This window comes from Tyto alba, unplaced genomic scaffold, assembly GCF_018691265.1.
Source record: "Tyto alba isolate M040663 unplaced genomic scaffold, T.alba_DEE_v4.0 Super-Scaffold_18, whole genome shotgun sequence".
NCBI classification, from domain to species: domain Eukaryota; kingdom Metazoa; phylum Chordata; class Aves; order Strigiformes; family Tytonidae; genus Tyto; species Tyto alba.
In genome coordinates this window covers 4,145,712-4,169,523 of record NW_024881280.1, presented here as the reverse complement: position 1 = coordinate 4,169,523, position 23,812 = coordinate 4,145,712, and the positions used below count along the sequence as shown (strand labels likewise).

Below are 23,812 nucleotides of genomic sequence, written 5' to 3'. Positions count from 1 at the left end.
CTCAATACGCAGACAGAAATAAATTCACAAAGACAAGAGAAAGACAGACTTTGTAATTTCATCCTGATACTCCTTCTACCAAAACACACAACTATAACCTAAACAAAAGCATGAAGATGGGAGAGGAAGCTTTAGAAAAACATACTTCCCACCTTCAGTCAATAGAATCACACTCTGCAATATGTTCAGTGATGCGCTTTGGACCGAAACCATCTCTTATCCAAAAAATCACTCAAGACAGACTAGAATTGCATTCAGGGTATTAAAATATCTTCTATTCTAATCTAATTTTATGGAGTTATAGATCATCTGAATTAAGGAGGTTTTTGCTGGTTTGTTTCATTGTGAATGTTTGGGGGGTTTTTGTTTGGTTTGGGGGTTTGGAGAGTTTTTTGGTGTTTTTTTTTTGTTTTGTTTTGTTGTTGTTTTTTCTTTTTTTATCAAGTGCATTCTCTGTAGTAACAGCACACTACCCTGAAATTATTATTGTATAATATTAGTAAAATGAACAACAAGAAAATTTTTGCACGCTGTAACAGACTATTAAGGTCAGTTTTAAAGCTTTATTAGGCAAAACTCCCTAAGCGTTAACATCTCTGCGCTCATGTCAGAGAAAAAGAGAAAATAAAGCAAGATCACGTTTCTAGGAGGTGTAACAGCAAAGCTACTTTTACACCTGCCATCGCTGGTGGAAGCTTGGTGCTGCCAGGGGCCCCACCAAAATGGTTGATCTGTGTGGAGGGGCCGAGAGGAAGGAGACCCCTGATGGCTGCCGCCATGTTTGCAGACTGCACAGGCAGCGGCGCTGGCAACAGAATTTGGGCACGGAAATATATTTACCGTGAAATTTGAGAGTCTACTTTCTCCACACATGCCCGGTATTAATATAAACTGTGCAGCTTTTAGTACTGGCTAGGTAGAAATGATGAGAGGGTTGTAGGCTAAACCCTGAAAAAAAACGTGCCTTGGGTCACCCCTTACAAGGAGCACATAAAAGATGTTTTTTTCACTAAGGCTGTGTAAGGGAATTTCAGACACATGCCTTCAGAATTCTTGTAGAAATTCAATGACAGAAATACCATGTGTCTTTAACAGGGACCTGAGATCAGAACTTAATTTTTGCCTACATACCTACCTCTTACTTTTCCTATGCCTCAGTTCCTGATCAGGAAAAGCAAAGGTAACAGTATCTCCCTAACTTACAACAATATATGCTCAGGTACAGTAGGTGATAAGGATGAAAGATCCTAGATACAAGTTTACAATACATATTAACATCTTAATTTGGCAAAAAATATTATCTATGTATTCCAACCAACCAAAGAAAAATATGGTTGAATCCTAGTCCCTAATCTGACAACAAAACTCTTCACATTTTGTGCAAATGCTTACACTGTATGTGTGAGCTCTAGAATTAAAGGAACTGATGACAGCGTCCATAACAGCAAAGCTAATAAAAAACAAGAATCAGCATCAACTGGAGTGAACAAGAAGAGTTTTCTTTTTGACTATACACCCAGACAACACACACTTCTTTCACGAGTTTGCACAGTTCATGATCTCAGGTCTTCCAGTCACCAATTAAGTCAAATTTCCCTCTCAGAGGAATTGTCAACTTAGTTAAAATATTTTAAACATTTTGTGCTTAATGCTTCCATCACATTTTGACCAATTAGAATTTATCTACAAACCAAAGCTTCTCTTGAGATAAAGACATACTCTTGAACTTCTTTAATACAATTTAAATACCATGTAGAAAAAAGAAACAAATATACACTGTGACTTCATCAGAAACACATTAATATATGAGAGGAGGCAGTACACCTGCATTCAGGGAGAGCTTCTAACTCAGGGTGCATTAAGAAAGCAGAGAGGACACAAGAAAAAGTAAAATCAATGAAAGTGGAATTTGACTATTTTGGTAGAAACTGGCAGTCTCCACTCACGGCAAATACCACGTGATCTGTACAAGAAAAAGCAGACAGTCAAAACCTCAATTTCATGTTTCAGGAGATCTGCTGCAACCCAGGATGGGGAGGCTTTGATCACTGTGGGTGCTAAAGATCCTACAATGTATTTCACAAAGGCATGTGCATTAACATAGTAGATTGGAGAAAATCCACTCTGAGTAACTGAAGTCTGCCTACTGAAGTGTTCTTCTGCAATCGCAATCACATGCACTATCCTTAACTTCCTGACCTGGTGGGTAATGTACTGATAAACAGCTGCTGTTCAACACATTCAGCTGCACCACTGATGGCCAGAGACACAACACTGAAAAGTAATGGTGAATGAGTATGTTTAGCACAAAGAAAGGTGAGGCTTGAAGAATCGAAATATTGACATGAGAGTCCTATGGATGCTTCTGCATTCCAACAGATTTCACAGTAAGGCAGGTGTATGAACTCCAACCACAAATAAAGGAAAATAATTTAAATACAGTACATTATTTTACCTGTCTTTGCATCTCTTCAATCTGTCGCTGGGGGACACTTTGCAGAATACTGTACATTTCAGGCATCTTTTCTTCAGGGATGACAACAGAGGCCCTACAACCGAAAAACAGAAAACAAATGGTAAGACAAAGAAGAAAGAAGTTCTACATTGGAAGATGTCAGCAGCTTTTCCAACCCAAACTCTTGTTCTATTTTAATAAGACACATTCAGAAAATATTAGCAGAAAGAAACAGTTTTCTCTCAGTGTAATTATTCTGTAGCAGTTCTTTCACAATACCAACCAGTCTGCCCACAGACAACGCCACAAAAGTCTGTGAAGTGATCTGTACAGACAATCTAATAAATATGGAAGGGACAGAGACCCAGAAATCCTGAATTCTCATCTCTGGATTGCCACTGACTTGCTGTCAGCTGAGATTTTTGGAGTGAACAAACAATAATAGCATATCCAGTGCTATGTATACAAACTAGTCATTTTCGTATGTATTATCCTAATATCGCCTAACTGGGCATAGTGCACGCATGGAAAAATAATCTAAATTCTAACACAGTCTACTCAGCTACAAAATAATTATACCTCTTAGTCTCAGATGAATTTAGGAATACAATATAGAGAATTTAGCATTTACGTGATGCAATTTTTAGCATCTCCTTGGCTTAAGAGAGCCTGAATGGAGACCAGTCCTCACTGAATTCAAGCACGAGATAATAAAGCAAGTCTGTTTTAGAAAAAATATCATCGGCTACAGGATAACCAAATGCTCTGTCATCTCTCCCTCATTTGTTTTCCTCTGCTATTTTTGATGATTAATGTATCCAGGGCAAAGATTGCACGTATCTTACTCTCTCTTCTATTCCCTGTAACTGCCACTACACTTGGTTCACCACACAGATATTATCGAAATCGGTGAATGCAATGAAGTCTCTTGTGCAGTGATTCGATGTACAACAGTGAGGGTACAGACCTCTTCCAGTCCAGAACCTCAGAGAAAGGTAAAATGTAGGAGTCAGCAATGATGACTGGGACACAGCCAGCTTGAAGAACATCACTTAGCACAGCCTGTCCCAGACGGGCTCCCCGTAGAACCACACAGAATGTAGACTCCTGTCAACAAATGACATCCAAGACACAGATGAGATAGAACAAGAAAATGTTAGATTTGCATCATATGTGTGTGTGGTTATGTATATATGTATGCATTATGATTTTCTGCCCTCCCCCTCATAAAAGAAACAAGTCAAAAGGAAAATAGGCTTGCTCCATGCAACCAGTGCATTCTGAATTACTAGCTAATTCAAAATAATTACATAACTTCATCTTCCAGAGGCTCAAAAATAGCTCAAAAAAACACCTAAAGGGACTATTCTATAGTTTACTTTAATGGCTGAGGATCAGAATTTTAATTGAGAAAATTCAAGGGGAAAAATAAGTTAATCATTTTGAAAGTTTGGCATAACAAGATGAGCAACCATCAGCATGAACTTACGGAGCACAAACTGTATGAAGCCAAACTAATTTTCTTCCATTATAGGGCAATCCAGCTCTATGGATAGCAGAGAAGTAATAGATCTCATATCTCTACTTTAAAAGGCATTTGACATCATCTTTGATAGCATTTTCAGAGGCAAATTAAGAAATCATGGACTAGATAAAGGCCTCATAGGCTTTATAGTTACATAAACTATAGTTACAGAACTCTTAAGTATAAAGCAGTCAGCAGTGGCTCTCAGGTAAAACAGTGATGGACTAAATCTTGCCCCAGGGACAACAGTATCCAATGTGTCCCTTAGTTAACCCAGTGGCAGAATTAAGACCACATGTACTAGATCTGATAATACCTATGATTTTGTAGGATTAGCAAGCGTAATGGATAATGGGATTAGAGTTTGACATTATATAGATAAATTGAATAAAAAAGTACTGATAGATATAGGGTTCAACACTTAAATAACCAACTGCACAAATATAAGGCATGAAGCAACTGTCTAGTTTTTGTACTTTGCAGAAGAGGACATTTCCTACAAAAGGACAGAAAAATAAAGGGCAATCATGTGCCAGCAATGTCATGTTCTTGAAAAAACAAACCACTCCACTCACGGGCTGTATTAGAATGCAAAAAAATACAATCTAAGAGACCTGAAGGAATTAGTCACTCTTCTCAGTAATAAAAAACCTCAGAGCAGTGTGTTCAGTCTTGGGCAATGCAATTCCAGAGGTAACAAAAAAAGGATCATCACTTACCTTGAAAGTATGATCTACAAGGAAAGATTGACTATCTCAGTGCTACTTATTCTGAAAGGGTGAGGGCAGGAGGAAGATGGCTAAAGGGAGCTTCAAAGATATAAAAAGTTGTTGCAAAAAGGAAGCATATAATCCATTTACTCATGTCCACCACAACACAAAAGGCAAAGCTATGAGTTTAAACTGCAGCAGAGAAGACTTCTTGACTATGCTGCACTCACCCTGTAAATAGGGACTTCAGTTCTCACCACCAGTGAGGGATCTTGCTACAGATTCAAGATCACAAAATAAATGCTTGTAGAGTTCAGCTACACAAACAAGGAAAAAGCCCAAGTCAGTATTATCCCTAAGTCTAAGGAAGAAAAATTATAAAGTTGATACAGGGACTCCCACAGATAAGAAAATATCTGTCCAGCTCGCATTCTGTGGCCTGAGGAAAAGGAGCCAGGAGGCTCAGCAGGGTAGCAAAACATCAAACTGGAACTAGGAAATACAAGGGGGTTTGCTGGCTCTTCACTTGTTTCCTAATGCCATCGTAGAGTACTAAAAGGCTTGAAAAATCTCCTCCAAGGGAAGACTGCAAACAGGAAGCATTAGCAACCCAGAAGCCCAAGAGCCTGTCTAGTAGGAATTCTGCAAAGGCAGCGCTGGAAAGGATGGACTGTGATCACAGCCCCGCCTTGCCCGACTCTCAGACAGGAAGAAAAGGGAAAGAAGGGTGCAGGGAATGGAAGAAGCAGGGAGAACAAACACACATTTTAACCACTGACTCACTAGATCACACAGCAGCAGGTGGAAGAGACTCTAGTAAGGCCTGGGAGAGAAAAAAAAGCAGCAGCCCAGATGTGGACACACATGCTCATCTGCCCAGATAACCATTTTTCCTGTCTAGACAAAGGTTACTATAAATACATCTCCTCGCATCACCACTGTTATCAGCCAGACATTCCAAAGGGAGACGCAGGGCTCTGCAAAGGAAAGTATTTTAACAACCTCGGCATGTGTCAGCTCTCTTCTGAGTTATAAAATCACATATAGCAAGATATAGATATAGATTCCCTGACTTGCTATCCTTGAGCAATTCACTTTGTATTTTAAGAAATAAAGCAAACTTTTTTTTTTTCCCCCCTTTTGGCTGAAAGTTTAGGACTCGGGGTGACCCTTTCCTCCTTCTCCCCCTCCTCCACAAGGAATTTTAAACATACTTCCTACAAAACATAACAGAAGGGGTGGAAACTTTGCTTTTCCTCAGCTTGTTTGTTATTTTATCATCATTTGCTGAAGTTCAAAGACAGATTATGTGCTGGTGGCCACAGACAGAGCACAGTGGCCTATGGCATAACTCACTTCACCACGCTGCATGCCAAAGCACCTCTCTGCTAGTGAATTGCCAAGAGACACAGGGGTCTGAGAACACTATCTAGTTTTATCTTCACTGACACATCAAAAGGCCTCTGGGAGTTGGGCCAAGGCCACGAAACATATTTCACCTAGATGTTTTCATAGCTGCATGCTGACAAGTCTTCTAGCTCAGTCTGTCATATCTATACAGAGAATTTTGTAGGGTTTAACTACTAAGCTGCATACAAAAAACATAATTTGACCAACTCTCCTTAAATGCAGCACTCTTTTTTGCCCCCAAATAAATCCACACGTGAGCTCTTTAAAGTTAATTTTAACCTTCCCTCCAACTGACAAAGACATTCTCTGTTACAAGCTTCATCTAGCAAAGCTTGGACTTTCCTATGTGAGAAATCAATTCCAAATTAATGCCTGCTGAAGGTCATTTTGCCAGTTATTCTGAAGGGTGTAGATTCTACTGTTCTTCCCCAATTTTAAAGTGAGCAATTTTGTCTGGCCTCCAAAAGTTTCTCCTCCCATTGCTGCTGGATTTGGCAGCATCTTTGTACCATTTTTTAAGTTTACATGACATTGTCACGTGTTACTAGAAGACCATCATGACCAATCTCATGAAGTTGTTATACATCAGCACTGTTTTCAAATTGTGGCGTAGCGTGCGGATCAGTTTGAGTACACTGTTCCTGGCCCTCTTAAAAATTAGAATAAAGTTAGCATATACTATCCAAGCTAACATGATGAATTATACAGTTTCAAAACACAGGCAGCAAGTTAACTAAATACCAGGAAGTACCCTACCAGTGATAAAACAGGAAGAGCTCCACAGCCAAGACAGTCACTGAGGGAAAGAGAAGTTTGCAGGATACACAGCCTTACCTGAAGAACTTGAGGATAATCAAAGACTTGGTTCTTGTGACAGCGTTTGCGAACAGCAGGGACCCCATCTGACAGATTTGTACATTTGTCTAGGATCAACACTGATTCCCCGTTCTCTGCATGAAGAGCTTCCAACTCAGACCGGTATTCTGGGTGCAGAGCCATTTGAGATGACAGAATAAAATACCTGCGAGGACTGAAAAACCACAGCAAGGTTATCTGGTAGCACTGGGTTTACTTCCAAGATGCTCTAGAACACATTTCCTTACATCCTGGAAGAGCAGAGCAAGATTAACTAAATGTGGACACACTGCCAAGACTGTGTTTTTAGACAGGGCTGGAAAGGGTAATGATGCAATATAATTAAATCTTGGAGAGTTAAGTAGCTCAGTATTACTTACAACTTTGAATAAATTTGTACTTGGAAAGAGCACTTACTACATTAGAATAGGCATTTGCATTATAACCTCTGCTATAAACTGAAATAAACATTATTTAGCTCGCTACTGATGGCAGGATTGTTCGTTTGGTGTTTGTGTACTATAACAAAGTAGATAGGACACTGAATGCTGCTGCTCATTTCTCCTCCCACGTATTTTCTCATCAACTTTAATTGAAAAAAGATGCTGAACTGATAACTCAGCTACCCTGTGCTTATTTAGTCTTGATATGGTGACAGCAGCAACAGGACAAGCTCATCTCATTAACTGTGATTCCGTTCTGTTCCTTTTGGGCAACATAAAGGCAACATTTCCAGGACAAAGTTGAAGGCCTGCGATCCCATTTGCTCTCAACTTCTACCACGTTCCAAAAACAATAATATTTAAAATGTGCCTTAATACTGAAGTGTTTCAAGACACTAATTAACGCTGGAGGTAAAACACACAGTCTCAAATTAGGTGCTCACTGCTTTAAAAAGTTATGTTAATGCTGGACAATAGCATGTCATGTAATTGTTATACTCGTTCTCATCTACTTTGGTTTTCTTTTTAAATGGGTCAGCGAAATCAGGCTGCTCCACCACTCCCCACTGAAAGGGACACACAGTGAGTGCCTGCCCTCGCGCTGCCAAAAGACCACAGGAAACACGAGGCCTGCACTTAGGATTCCAGCTCTACTCCACGTGATGCTATCTTTAATTTACAGCTCTGAAAACACATACAAACACACACTTTATAAAGTCAGACCTCTCCTGCTGCTCTTCCCACCTCTTCTATTCATTTTCATGCTGGTCACTTTAGCTGATCCAATTAACAGACGAGACTTGTATAGAAATTTTTTTAAACATTCTTTTTCCCAAGCCTCCAGCTGCTACCAACTTGCTACCATCAGCTCTATAGAATATATATTTCTAGCAGAGGTGGATTTAAAACATTTTAAGCAAGCCAACTAAAAACAGGAGAGTAAATCAAAACCCCTCAGTTCATCTCTGCAGGAGGAATAAAAAAGGATTTACCTCAAAAAAAGGAAACACTGCTGAAGATGAGTGGCAATAAATGCCCATAATCAGCTAAAAATTAAGCAGGTTTGCTCGTGTATATGTTTAAAACCAGATTTTGCCTTGAAATTGTCATCATCCTATGACACTCAAAATTTAGCTATCAAATTTTGCTACAAAAGAAAGTATGTCGCAGCTCCCAGGAAATAACACATTAGTGTAGTGGAATGTAATAACTTATCCCACACAAGCCTGATTTCTAAGCATCCTTCCCTTGTCACACTCCTCCTTCATAAAACAATCAAACCTGTGACTGCTTCTCAATTAATAATGCTAACTGGCCACTAGATGGTACTCCGGAGACTGCAGTCTGCAACTCACCAAAAAAAAACACAGAAAAAAAAACAAAAACAAAAACAAAAAAAAAAAAAAAAAAAAAAAAAAAAAAAACAACAAACAAACAAACAATTTGGAAGATCCAACACCTGATTGCATCAGCTCCCACAAAACAGTTTCTGGTATCCGACTTAAAACCAGACATAGCATTTAGCTGACTACATGGATGTGAACAATACGCCAGCATCTCTCTTTACAATGGGTTCTACAGGTGCTGAAGCCTATCATCACATCCATGCTTTCCAGACAGAAATACAAAGCACACTTTCACTCTCTGTCAGACTGCAATAATACTTGAGATCTATGAAGAATCAATTGGGATGCAACCAGATGCCCTGACGCTGGCCTGGTCCAAGAACATCACAAGCAGGAACATAAAGGGTGTGAGCAAAGCAAACCACTGCTGCACAAGTCTGTCCTGTGACTGACTGCGGTGTCTTACTTGGAGCAGTCCAGAGCAACAGCAAGAGCATTGCCCTTAGCAGAGGAGAAGACAACAGAAGCCAAAGTACAGTAACTTTTTGTGTCTGATAGTGGCAGCACCCTTTCAATCACAGTTTTCAACTGTAATAATTCATATTCTATATGGGATGCTGTCAGAAAAAAGGGCCTAAAGTTTCTGCATTTCTAGACTTGATCGTCACAATCCACAGACATGTCATTTACCCCCACTGCCTCAGCCTGTCCACCTTTTAAACCATAACAGAGGTAAGACCTTGCTATGGTGAAACATTTTCAGCTGTGTAATTGAGGGGCTTACAAAATACTAAAAGAACAGTCTGCCATAATCAATTAAAACACGTCTTCCAGACTTATACCTACTCTTGTTCTGAAGACATGAATGGATTAGAGAAACCACCACTTTCCAGAGTAGCTTATTTAAATGGCTAATTACATTCCCTGTTAAAATTAGTGCTTTGTTTCCTACTTGTCTTGCTTTACTGCCAACTACAAGGTTGGGGGTGGGGTTGTTTGTGTCTTACTCCATTGCTGTAAAAATTGAAAAAAGTAAAATCAGTATTCTGAGCTCTGGATGTAACTATTCCCATAACCAAATCAGCTCTCATTCTTCTTTTTCATGACCTAATCACACTAATCTTCTTAAGATGCATTCTGCCAGGACTTCTTCCCTTTGGAGCTGTATTAACAGGCTTTTCCCATTCCAAACTCTCAATGTCATTTTGAAAGGACTTCGGAACCATAAAAACATCTAAACTGACTTACAATGAACGTATCTGTAAGACACAGAGAGGTAAAGATCACGTCCTCCCTCCTGTTCTCCTACTACTCATTCAGTTTGCACTGACTGATACTACCTGAGGCACTCGTGCTAATCCCCATGATCCCTTCTATCTCTCTGTAGTCACAGTGGAGGTATAGCCCACTTCCATCATTGCAACAGTGACCTTTCGTCATTACTTTCTTTTAAGTATCCTAAAATAAATTGTCTGAAGCGATCATTTATTAGGGAGTCTACACTGCTTTGAATTATTGTCCTGCTTTACTTACACTTCAAAGAAACCAAACACATTAACAACTACTTTTATTTATATCCAAAATATCTTGTCAGCTCACTGGAAATACAGAATCTAATTCTACTGGAAACACTGTCGTGCTGTCATATTTCACAGTTCAGTTTCTGGAGTGGGAAAACCAGAATCAATCCTAAAAAATCTTTGGTTTGTAGCTGAACCACACGTTGGTAGATGAGCCAAGGCCATTAGCACCTGAACCATCATATATTTTAATAGCAAGAACTATTAAAAGCAACTTTTATGAAATTGCCCAAGCCCACCAACAAGTCAGCAGCTACATTTGTATTTTATCAGCATCAATATTAAATGTGATATTGAATATACTTTGCCCAATTCACGGGAACTGCTTTACCCTGGTCCTCTTTCTGGCAGATCCACTTCCCCCGACAACGGGCTGTAAACAGGAATACTGACATCGTAGCCTTGCCGATACGTCCACGTGGAAAAGCCTCCACCAGCCAGCAGAGCTCTGGAAAAATACAAGAAGGTGACTTTAAATAGAGTATGTATACCATTCAAACTTGGAGAGCAATTTACTGACTGTCATTAGCAGAATATCAAGAAGATGCATGTTCGGAGATAAGTTTTTCCCTCAGCTTTTGTCGGTGGCATTTTTCATGCAGTTTTTCGGTTCACTTTAGTTTTTGTGAACTGGGCTTACTGCCAGATTGGATCTAGTCATCAATGGAATGCTTAAGACTGCGTATGATCACTGAGGAATGGACCATTTTTGCATTAATATAGGGAAATCTAATCTACTGCAGTCACTATGATAATTTGATATTTTTGCAAGCTTACATGTCCTAGGTCGTTTAAATTAAAGAAATACATTCTTAATTATTTATACTAGTCAACATATTCCCGATACCCACACTAAAATAGGGTATAGGACAGCTCTCGAAGTGTTAGAGAGAAGCTGTATTACAGAAACAAGTCTAGCTACAGCAACATATTGGCAGCTTACAGTGACTCTGGACTTTTCAGTCTGGAAAATAAAATGTAGTTATTTGCAACTGTATTTTCAAAGTGATCATACAAACTAGTGAAATTTATTTCATTTTTATAGTACACAAAAAATGCTATAAACAGAAGACACGGCAACAAGAAGTCTGTATGTTCTGAAACCAACTTCCAACAGTAGAGGCTACTTGGGTCACTATGTGCTAGAGAGCATGGGAATCAGCAAAGGTTGATAAATCAAGATGTAATTCAACATCCCAACAGGATGACTCTGTCCGTGGCTTTTCCTAGACGGGACAACCTGTTGCCACCCAGAAGAGAACAATGTGTACAGAAGCAAGCAATGCATCATTCACAGTGCCAGAAAAAAATGGGCTTGTTACTATCTCCTAGCCCAAATCATGCTTCTTTGAAACATGCTAGTAGAGGACATCAGCTTTTCAGTGGCCACTTCATCTCCAGTGACCAGGTGGCACCATGAACACATCACCCTATTTCCAGAAGAAGCTCAGATTCAGCTTCTTCAGTGAGACTTCTCAGAGAGCTGATCAAACTTTCAGTCCCCTGTCACCAAACAGCAGAGTGTGCTGTACTTTGAATTGCCCTGGGGATACTGTGCCTGCTTAAGGTACCATACAAAGTAGTTTGGAGAAAAATATTTCTCTAATTCCAGTTTCTCTCCTTCCTTGCGGAAAGAAGCAGAATGCAAATATGCCACTGCACTAGGCACTACAGAAAGGGACTTGAGGAGCTGTACGCCCTGTAGCAGCTATGACTACAGCCAAAAACCTTATTATCACAAGCTTGCATACTCTCACACTTCAGACTGGAGCAGGCACATGTCTCATCAGTAATCGGAACAGACACATCAGAACAAAAAAACCAAGGTGAGACTGCAAGAGGCACTAACAGTCCATTAGCTGATATTCTGATTTTCAGGTATCACTGAATGAAATCCTCAGTATAATGTTTGGAGAAGCAGTTTTTCCACAGCTGTTATACAACAGATCATCGTTATACTTAACTATCATCCAAGACCTATCATTTTTTCTCACCAGAACATGACACCCGAGATAAACACTGCCTGCTCTAACCCCTGTCAGATGTCCCCCAGGATACTTCACTTCCTGCTCTGACCTGCAGCACAGTTGTTCAGCATTCAAACACCATGATTACACTTTGCCATAAATGTGACTTCACCCGTGTAGTCAAGCAAGCAATCCAAAACGTCATTTAAGAAGCAATTTGAAAATCCCAGGCTCTGGATTACAGATGCATTTCAGCTTGATGACAATTACAAAATCGAAACAACTTGCCCTTTATTACTCTTCACTCACAACACAAACTATGGTGGGAGCAGAAATCAACTCGAGAACAGGATGATAAATCAAGTATGTGCTGAGTGAGAATTTACGTTCCAAATCAAGTGATTATGTTGGATTCCTTTCCAGTGCCCCCCTGCCTTGATGGCACGTACAATGCTGCTACGACTTGGTCTCACTCTTGAAGCTGCATGTTCCGTGTCTTAGTCATACTAATTCAGTTACAAGCAGGGAGACAAAATTGGCTTGGGTGTTGCTGTTCTTGCACTTCATATCCCCCCCCTCCTCTTTTTTAACCCCTCCTAATTGGAAAACTACGACCAGATTGTTTTAATTGGATCCAGTGAAAACATGGCAGCACCTCATCAGCCTTGAGAAAGGAGGTGTGTGTCATGCAGACTTTTACCTAAATAAACCCACAGGGAACCAACACCAGTTAAATAACTCCACTCAGGTTTTCATTGTACAGTGCAGTAAGGGAGTAGAGATATTAACTCCTAACATACTCAAGAGAAATGATCTTTAAGTTGTACTGATCAGTGAGGAATGAGCCCATTCCTGAGCAACTTTTCACCACTTTCCAGATATTGATCCTTCTTTCTCTCCAGGAAGTGCCCCAACTGGTCTGCTCTCTAATTGTTTCCACCCAACTGTCATCAGCAGCAGCAGCTTTCTGTCAAATTTTGCAAGTCACTGAAACCCAATTCATCAACTGAAGCAGAATGAAAAAGTATCTTAGTTTATATGTTCAATTTTAGGGCTGCGGAGTAGCTTTGCAAAAGAAATCCTTTCATCCTCATTATTGTACCAAATTCAATAGTACTTATTAACAAATAATAAAGAGCTTATTTGTTAAGTTTTATGGCACGAGATTACATATGTTATGGCAGCTAATACCAACAACACAGCCTCGATGCCCACAAGGCAGACTTCCACCTCTGAAATTATGGAATAAAGCGCTTTTACACTGTCTTCAGAAATAGGATTTAAAGATTTAACAAATAACCTCTTAGTGAGGTAACTTAGACTTTTCAAGATGTAAGGATATATAACTGAATTCCCTGTTGTGTATAAGGTCTTATTTTACCTGGGTTAATATTCTGCAGTAAATCAACAGAGCACAACTCTGTCAAACGATCCACTACCATTCAACTACGTACGATCTCTGATATGTGCTGAACAGAGAAGGCAGGCCCCACTCCTGAGCAAAACTTCACAAATACCACCCACCTATTTCACAAGTGATCCACAAAACCCCGCAAATCCAGTCTTTCACGGAGTTGTGCTGCTACACTTCAGACCAGGCATTCAAAACCAACTGAACTCTGCCAACGTACCTTTGTTTTGGCCTGCAGCCTCTCACCCTGCGATGCTACAAACAACTGTTCTCCACACTTTGTTAACTACCCATTCTGTAACACCTGTGGACGTTCTCAAATTAAGAAAACACACCCTCATTCTGTTAGAGGTGAACTAAGACCTCCATAGGTCTCCAAAATGTTACTGCAACCTCATATTGTTACTGCAACCTCATATTGCACCACTCAGGCCCTTCCAGGACTTCGGCCACGCTACTGACTTTTTCACAGATCCCTTGTCTTCCCACCTGCACCTGTAGTACAGGTTCTGTACTACACTGAGTACAGTCCAGCTGTTGGCTGCCTACAAAAAGGAGTTTCCACTTTTTCTCCGTCCCAAGCATTGTTATTGCCTCTCTTATGTATTGCAGGTAGTGATCATACAGCCGCAGGGCGAGCCAATTTGGCAAGCTACGACAACAGCTGTATGTCAAAAAAAGATTTGATTTTTTTATTCAAGTTACCTGGCCTTCCAGGACAAACACTTCGAACAAACACCTACCAAAATAATACATTTCCTGCATACTAAGCCAAGACATATAAAGCCAAATATAAATGGACATTTGACACAAAAAAGTAAAAAAATAATGTAAGAGTTGTGCAGCGTAAGAAACCTACTGCATCCAATTAATAAATCTCCTTCTTCAACAGATACCTGCATCCACAAACACGCAGTACCAGAGCAGTCCACTTCATTCAACAGATCACTGTCAAATGAAAATTCCCCTTACGAAGTATAAATCTAAAGATAACAAACACAAGTATTTACTAACAGATGAACAGGTTTTGTTAGGTAAGAATGATGCTTGACTGCCATCTTCAGGCTAACCCACATGCATATAACATATTTCATCCAGAGAAGTAAAAAACTAAAGCCTTACTTCACAGTCAGTGATATAATTACAATGAGTAAACTTACTCTTCGAACATGTCCAGAAAAAACATGCTCTGTTCTGGCACTGAAGGATGTTTTAACTCATCTTTGGTGCAAAGAAATCAAGATATACTCCATACACAATCATCTTAGCAAAGATCCTATATCTCAGGATGAATTTTGTTGACACTGGGCAGAAGAAAGTTAACCTTGACCTTCAAGAGAGGGACTGGTTACACGGGACCTAACTCAGTAGAACTAAGCACATACAGGCTAACCTAGTAGAAACATATGCAGTAACAGTATCTAAGCTATATTTTCTTTGCCTCACAACCTCCTTTCCTTTTCCAAAAGTAAACTATTCTGTAAGTGAAAACCACGCTCAGGATTCATGCCTTTTAAGTTTCTGGCAAATATTTTCAAAACACACTTACCAGAAAATAACTAAGAGCATTTGTCCAATTAGTAATACAATTAAATTGTTAAGATAACAAAAAGTACTGAAATTCATCACAGTTTGTCAAGTAGAGCAGCTGCTTTAAAATGCCCTTGAAACACCCGACTTTTGTCAGAAAGTTGCAGCTACAATCGCCTCTGAACTTCTAATTTGCATCAAACGGGACATTCTGTAAAACATTCAGGTTCAGAAACACAAAAGATATCGGTATATATATATACTGATATATAGAGAGAGGAATATATACATATATATTCTTCAATATTCTTCATCCTTACAGCAAGCTCAACAGCTAAGAGCAAACGCTGTCAGCGACATCCCATATAAAATTAAGGATGGGGCTAAACTGTCAGATTTCAGGAGCAAACACTTGCCCTAGACAAGACAGGGACTTCTCTACTTCCCATCCTTGAGAAGAGAGGAAGTCATATTCCAGCTCTGTAAAGGTTAAGTAGCCCATCCTTTGCTATTAGCCACACTTCTGAGCTTGCTGCTTCTTCCATGGCATTTAAACTCAGATCTGCACATTCAAACACAGCAAAACACATACCTATCTCTAGGAACATCTAGGGCCGTGTTATAATCTGGTGGCCCTCCAGGCAGCATATTGAAGAGCAAGTGATTCGTGCCTCGATCCCACCTAAGGCAAAAGAAGAAACAACGATTAGAAGGGTATTCTCTACACAGACATGGTAAGTTCTGCCAAAGCCTGGCTGGGGCATTGACTTACTGCATCCTCCCCTCCTGCATTAACCTTACGTTTTTCCCACTTTGTGTCCTTTAGATTCACACACTGAAGTTTCAGTAAGTACCTGGATAACTGTGCTAAAGCTTGGGCCGTCTCCTTGATACGGAGCGCGTTCTGATTGAGGACATCTATAGATGGCACAAAAAGGCAGGCCCGGTTAACATCATCAGTGTAGAATTCACTGTCAGAGATGGCAGTTAGCAGCTCATTGTATTCCCTGGAAATGGTGTTGCTCACCGACGTCCCGTATTCATCCACATACTTTTTCAGCGAGTAGATGTATACCTTGATTTTGTTTTTGGGATTGAAGCCACAGCGATAGACATCGAAGCAGGTGTGCATCCTGCAGCTGAGGTCCCCCCGCTCAGGAATGGGGCTGTCAGCAGGGAGCTTGACCACAGGCACATCGTGGACACTGCGTTTTTCAACGGTCCAGTCACTGGACGACTCGATGGAGTGAGGCCAGAACTGGAACATTCCTGTGGCGATTAGGCCAAGCAGAACTATGGAAAAGAGAGTGATGTAGTAGATGCGATGCTTGGTTTTCATCCTTGGGATGAGGGCTGGACCCCGGGTGTTGTATTTGGCCGACGCACACATAATGGAATCAATTATCTCTTGTCTCTACAAAATGGAGAGAGGGTTTAGGATGAACTCTGGAAGAGACACATAGTTAACACAATTCAGAGAAAGATCCAGTTAAGCTTTTCAAGACAGGTTCTTTGCCTTGGCAGATTACATTAAAATTTCTTCAGATGCTCACATGTCCCACCGGAACGTAAGATGCCAACCGGGACAGCAGCTTGGCAGGACAGCATGAGGCCGACCTGCCGGGCCCGGCTGTAATGGCATGATGTTGGCCACTTAATAACCCAAAGTCAGAAAAGAACATGCCTTGGGCAGTGAGGGGAGGAAGAAACCTCGCACACTCCAGAAGTAGTGAGTCCTCCTAGGTGCCACTCCATCTACGTCTAAGTGTATTCACAGTGAATACTAGTGAAAAAAAAAATAAAATGCTCATCTACAAGTGCAGAGAAGCCACCTGGGTACCCCGCAAAGGGCTGAGAGCGGGGCATCACACAGAGCTCAGGATCGTGCTTCTGCTTCTAATGTGAAGGTGCTTTCAGACTGAGTTTTACCCCACCATATCCAACTAGAATGATGCTAAACTACTTCTGGCAAGAAAAAGGAATTCATTTGTCATCTTTGTCAATATGCCTTCTGGGACAAAAAAGTGTTATATGAGCTGCCACTGCAGCCACATTAGGAAAATTATGTAAATAATAGTTCACTGTAGTCCGAATAATGCTTGTAGTGAAAAACGTGATGTAATATAAAGTATCACAGAGTCACCCAACTACTGTCATCTTTGATTTCTTACAAGTTTTTACACACAGACTTGTGGTTCCAGCAAGAAGTAATTCATATTAACTACAAATTAAGGAATCACCTACTTGTTGCATGTAAAAACCTCTTCAGGTTTTAAGCTAAAGCTTCCACAAAAAATAAATCCAACCTGAACTTTCCACGGTGGGAATTTTTAAAATGTATTAAGCATGTTTTTCCTGAAGAAGAACGTGGGTGATATACTTCCATGTTTCTGTTTTGGATAAATCATCCTTGTGAGCAAGAAAGAAAGTCTGACAGCCATCTGTACAGCAGACAACAAACATGAATCAAAGGAGTATCAATAAGGCATTAAATGGTCTTCATAACAAATCAGGTGATGTTTACTTAACAGTTCTTAGCAAAACAATGTTAAGATGGGGGGGGGTGGCTAATGCATGAAGCGACTGCACTTGCGCACAGCAGCACAAAAATAATCTTAGATGCTAATAAATTTGCCGGTTTTAACAGCTGCTCTTGTAAATTTACATTCACATTCTGACTCTGGAGACAGGTTTCAAAGCCTACGGTAGGAGACCATCCGTGGGCGATGCTGTTATCAGGACAGGTGCCAGAAAGGCCAACACCTCTCAGTTTTTATAACTAAAAACTTTCCACGCGCTTCTGTTCACCATGTCAGCCCTCTTTCCTGATACGGCCCCTGAGCCACTCCTATTATGACAAAGATTAGACATTTGCAGCAGGCATTTGAGTCACCCCGCCTGGACCTGAGCCTGAGGGGGGGAAAAACCTCAATAAAACCCATCCACGGAACCGTTTAATCACTTTTCCACAGCGCACAACTTCCCCCGGGCGACCTGCCGGCACAAGGCCAGGCCTGCTAGCCTGTGGGGTATTAGAAGCAAGAGGAAAAGGACAGAGCAGCCAAAAAAGAAAAAAAAAAATAAATAAAGGGAGGTGGGGTGGGGCGGGGGTGTGACCACCGCCGCGGTGACAGCCGCTTCTGGGGCAGCTTCTTTCCCTGCCCACCCGCGACAGCCCACCGGGCGGCACGGCCGCGGCCACGGAGCGGGAGACCCGGGGCGCCGGCCCGACCTCCCCGCACGGCGCCGGGCCGGGCCGGGCCATACGCCGCGTCCCATGTCCCCTCTCCCCCGCCCACACCGCCCACTCTCACCTCCGCCCGCAGTGGGTCGGGCCCCCACGGCCGCGCCGTCGGCCCCACGCTCGGGGCCCAACCCGGCCCGCCCAAGCGCAGCCGCGCCCCTAGAGCGTCGCGGCCCGGCCGCGCCCCGGCCTAGGCCGCCCCCGCGCGGCGGGAGGCCGGCACTGAAACGGGGAGGGGGGGGGCGGCACAGCCCGCCTGTGACACCATTTTGGCCCAACCGCCGAGTTTAGCCCCCCCCCCTTTTTTTTTTTTTTTTTTTTTTTTTCTAGGGGTAGAAACCCAATATTTTCAATCTGCAGACATTCCCAGGCGAAGGGCGCGCCCGGTTCCTCCTCCTCCTGCCTCGACAGCCCTGCCATGCCGTGCAGGCTCCTCGCCCTCTGTGTGTCCCGTCGTCCCCCTCCTCCAAACGCTGCTGTACATTTTGGGGAGTTTCCATGTCTGTTGGTGACTTTCCTTCCAACATTATGCTGGATTTAGCCCGCTGACTGAAGCCTGGCTGCAGGATTTAGGAAGGCCTCTCGCCATTTCTGCCATCAGGAAGGGCACGGGGACCGTATTCGTGCTTACCTGGCTGTACAAAATTTGTACCGGTGAGCCCGTGTTTTCCATAGATTTGCATTCCTGGCTCACATTCTTCCGGTTCTGCTCACCTTTCCAAAACTATTTTGGGTTTTCTCATTGACCCTGGGTCGTGTGCCACTTTCTTGCTGGATCACTACTTAAGAGAGAAAAAAAAAAAAAAAACAAACAACCCCAAAACAAATCCATAGCTTTCCCAAACCATTCTCAAGAGTAACCTGAACCATCCCCACTCCTGCCAGAAGACAGAGCAGAACAAACTTGTTGCCCAAAACTCCAGCTGTGCAGGAATCACAGACACTGGTTTCATCCCCCCAAAATGGGCACTAACTTGGTTCAGTAGGCAAACTGACCATTTCCCACTCCCACCCCCCCCCCAAAAAAAAAAAAAAAACACCAACCAAAAAAAAAAGTAGGTGAGATGCTGCAGCTGAGCCACGTGCACTGCAGTGGTGCAGTGGGGCCATCTCAGCGGTAGCATGTGGCACCCCTGTTCTTCACCTTTCTCCGGTCTCTCAGCTGATACCAGCAGACCCTGAGTACGTTCAGTGCTGCTGAGGTGGAAATAAGGATGACTTTACACCTCCCATCCGTAAACAGTTCCCACCCGTTTACTGCATCTCCTCTCCCACCAAGCTGAGGACAGATACAAGCTGTTTGAGGAGTAAATCCTCTGTCTTGTAAAGCCGCAGGTCTCCAGAGACTGTTGCACCAGCCATGGAGCTCCGGGAGCTCAGCGACGTCCTGCCATGCTCCCTTCTTCTCCTGCAGCCCCTCGGTCGCCTGATTTCTGGGCCAGAAGCATCTCCGGGCTGCTACCTGCTCTCTGCTGCCTGGGATAGCAGGCAGGCCAGCTCTGGTCCTACCCTATAATCCTTGGTAGTTTAAAAGACTCTTACCACAGGTATCTCACAGTGTCAGCTCTTGCTGGCCTGAAATGTATTATTCCCCTCTACAATTTTGCTTGTATCCATTTTTATATATTTGGTAGCTTATGTACAATGGTGAGGTGATGGTGTACTATTGTAAAGCGTGTTTGTGAAAGGATGGGGGGTTTGTACCTGTCCCTTCTCTAAACCTTTGAACTGAGTCTCTCTCTCACGCACAGCACAGTGTCATTAAGCCATCTTGACTGCCAGCAATGGGTTATTTCTCTTTCATTTCACCCGCCCTTGGGAAAACCTCTTTCTGCAAAGCCGTCCACACACACGCACAGAGGCAGCTCGGTACTCCCACAAGAAAGGAGAAACGCTGTCACTGCAGTGCTTTCTCTTCTTTCTCTCAACCCCTCCTCACGCACGTTGCATAGCAGGTGATGCAGCGTTCTCCTCAGACTCCCTGCTGCCTTCTCCATCCTGTCCGTGACATTCAAAGCCAACAACAGAAAGGACTCACAGACCTTAAAGCATCCTTTCCAAGTGCTGGTACTAGCCTTTTCCTCCTCCCTAGCACAAGTTACCAGGGTTTGTTAGAGCACGTCATGTTTCTGGTTTTAACCCAGCAGCTTGAAATCGCTGCGAGCTGCCCTGTTCACAAATCAGAGGCAGGAACTCTCCTTCTGGGGGGTGAACAGACCGTGCCTGATTTTGTGAATCAGAAGGGACACCACTGGTGTACTGGGGCTGCTGGGGCGAGCACTGGATCTCTGCAGGCATGGGACTGGTCAGCATGAGCCGTGCCTGGATGTGACTGAGTCCGGGGAGCGGGGGGGGGGGGGGGGGGGGGGGATGTCCCCAGCCACCACGTGTGACAGGGACACTGGCCGGCCCACGAGTGGCCAGGGGGCCGTGCCAGCCCATGCAGTGCCCACGGGGGCTTTCTCTGCCCCCCTGCTCTGCCAGGGAGAAGAAGGTGCATTGAATCAATTGTAGCTGCAATACTCAGGGAGGCTCGATGATCATTTCATCCCTGCGGGAAAATTTGGAAAGCAGTGCAGTTTCATTAAAAGCTAGAATTAATGAAGTGCAGGCAGTGTCAGCTATTTTATTTCAAAATAGCAAGAAAAATGGAGGATGTAGCCTGTTTTGATAGAGATTTCCCTGAAACCACATCAGGGAGCCTGTTTATATTCCAGTGATGTAGCTAAGCCAGACAAGTCTGCAGCACAGCATCTATTTTTAGACTCCAGGTTGCCATTTATAGCTTGCAAAAATATTCATCAGCATCTGTATAATGGGCTATCAATTTTTATAAATGCACAAGAGAAATCAGATATTTTACCCTCTCTTTGATTTGCCCTTTTATGTCCTGCCTTATATGACTCTTTGGGGGTCGTCTGGGAATTTCTGTTAAGAGCTTTACCATCACGCCATACATTTGCCTGCTGTCGCATAGAGCATCATGTATTTTCTGCTGGGGTGATCACTTTACCGAAGAGAAAGAAATGCTCGGAGAGCCTTCTGCTACTGTGTCTCCAAACACGTGAAGCAGCTGCATCTGAGGTTATGGACACAGCACATTCTGAAAACAATTTTATAATAAAAGGAGATCATTTTAAAAGGCAAATATGAAGGGGGAAACTAATGGCTTGGAGGCATCTTTTCCACCTTATTTTCAACCTATGACATAGCATAACTAAAAAATCATAGCTCAAGTTTTTTTTCTGAAAAAAATTGTTAATGGCTACTGCCAATATATGAGGTACTGGACTAAATGAAAGAGTTTCTAGTGTAAGAGAAGGCAGGATATTGTAACAGCCAGGTCATTGCCTGGGTTTGCTATTTTGGTTTATGTCTTTCAACCTAATGATGCCCTTATTTATAACAGTTGAGTTTATAATTAGTCTGATCAATAAAGTGTATCTAGCAGCCGATTGCATTCTGGTTTTATCTCTCGAGCCAGTCTGCCGCACACCTGCCGTGCTGCTGGTTTGTGACTGATGGCGCTGGTCAATACAGTGATCTGCCTGATGTCTGTAACTCCATGTCCTCTACTGCCTTCCCGAATTGAAAGGAAAAAGAAACATAAATATACTTTGGAAGTCTGCTGCTATAGCTCCCACTGAAGGCTGACGAGGCATGAGGAAGTTTGGCTAAGAAAGTGTTCCCCTCAAAGAAACAATAATATGGCAGAAACATGCAGATAGGAACGCTCTGTCAGGGAATGTTCCCCTCTCCCTAAAGCTTTCAGCTGTCATGGTTTGCAGATGCATTAATCTTTAATCAGTTGAATGCTTTCTGCAGTGAGGTATTCAGGGAAGGAACAGGTCATGACAAGCGTTCGCCTAGAATAACCGAGTGCTCGTGCATGAGCTGTGCCATCAGACCTTGCTGGATAGCAGCAGGGAATAGACAGAGAGCTAAAAATAGCCTTTCCTTGCAGTGTTTTTCCAGACTATTTTTGATTCTTCATTTTGATAAGGTCGACTGGCTATTTGCTAAAAATAACCAATCCTGGCAAACTGAGGACAAAAAGTAGAGTATTTATAACCATCTCAGACTCTTTAGTACATTTGTCGTCTGCAGATAATCTAGTTTTATGTAAGTCAGTAATAAATAAAGCATTAATTGGAATGAAGAACGAGTGTATCTTGCCACTCTGACTTTCTCAGATGGAATACACATCTTTTTGTATATATATCCTTGTAGGTCACCTTGCCCTGTTCTTCATCATGCGGTCTGAATTGCTTCAGAAGGGACCAAAACAACCCCCTGTTAGGTCAGCCAATCTTACGAAAATAGCCGCATATGCAGTTAAAAGTGCAAAAGCAGCTTTACCCTTTTGCACATCCGATGCTTTAGATGCAGAAATTTTCGGGGGGGGTGTGATTCCTGTAGCTTCCTCCATGAGAAGGTTCATTTATCCCACCCTTGTGTGCCACCATCTCTCTGACGGGATGAAATCACCGCTCTGCCAGCAGCACGAGAGCAACAGAGGAATTCTGTAACCAAGTAACTGGAGGAGGACTGCAGAGAAATTGTCAATAGACATGATAATTTGACCCCAAGGCAGGTTTTAAGAAACAGGGTGGTTATGGGGCTGGGGAGAGCACGCAGCAGTCAGCCCAGCTGGATGCTCTGTTTGATGCATCCTAACAGAGAAAGACAACAATTACAGTATTAGCATTTATTTAGAAAAAAAAAAAAAAGGTCTCTCATGCAGTACATTTGAGCAGCTGCCCTTCTTCAGTTAAGGTGCAGAACTATTACGTTAATCATTAATATTTTCCCTTACAGATATTTTGTTTGGGATCTATTCAATTTCTGTAAAGGAAAACTTTCTTCACATTGGTTCCATAAGCATGCATGATCCCTCCTAAATATTTATCTAGAAAGGGCCCCACCTATGCAGTTTGCTTAACTGCAATGTAACCCAGGTTAAGAATTTGGAGATTCACATATTCTCCCTTCTCACAAACATGGACACATCAAGGGTAGACCTGAAATGTATGTTAGGGAACGTTCTACAACCAAGAGAAGTGCTGTACAGGAAATTCCCACCTCTAACCTCAGAATGCTGGACATTTCTCTGGAGTAGAGAGAGAAAGGGGAAAATAAGAGAGTGACTGGAGCTTGTGAAGGACTATGAAACCATCTAGGATCCCCTCTGTGTTAAAATGAATGACAACCTGAACACAAAAAATTATATGCCAAGTAGATTTTATCATCTTGTTTAATTACAGTGGACGCAAGTATTGAAGGCACGGTGTTATACTCATCTTGATACCATTTCTTATTTTAGATGAAATGCAGCA

The 23,812-nt window shown here is 42.2% G+C and overlaps 1 protein-coding gene across 2 annotated transcripts in view; it reads right to left on the bottom strand.

Annotated features, from left to right (window-relative positions):
* EXT2 (exostosin glycosyltransferase 2) overlaps positions 1–18,642 on the bottom strand; it is a 76,573-nt gene extending 57,931 nt beyond the window's left edge. Inside the window, exons 1-7 of one of the 2 annotated variants that reach the window (XM_042790929.1) lie at positions 18,547–18,642; positions 16,087–16,678; positions 15,825–15,914; positions 10,656–10,772; positions 6,935–7,130; positions 3,423–3,562; positions 2,456–2,549 (exon numbers count right to left, since the gene is read on the bottom strand). In XM_042790929.1, the coding sequence (XP_042646863.1) occupies positions 2,456–2,549; positions 3,423–3,562; positions 6,935–7,130; positions 10,656–10,772; positions 15,825–15,914; positions 16,087–16,622 (1,173 nt within the window). In that variant the 5' untranslated portion in view covers positions 16,623–16,678; positions 18,547–18,642. The remainder of the gene's footprint in view (positions 1–2,455; positions 2,550–3,422; positions 3,563–6,934; positions 7,131–10,655; positions 10,773–15,824; positions 15,915–16,086; positions 16,679–18,546) is intronic. The other variant, XM_042790928.1, reaches the window with a different exon arrangement.
* Positions 18,643–23,812: the final 5,170 nt, after the last annotated feature.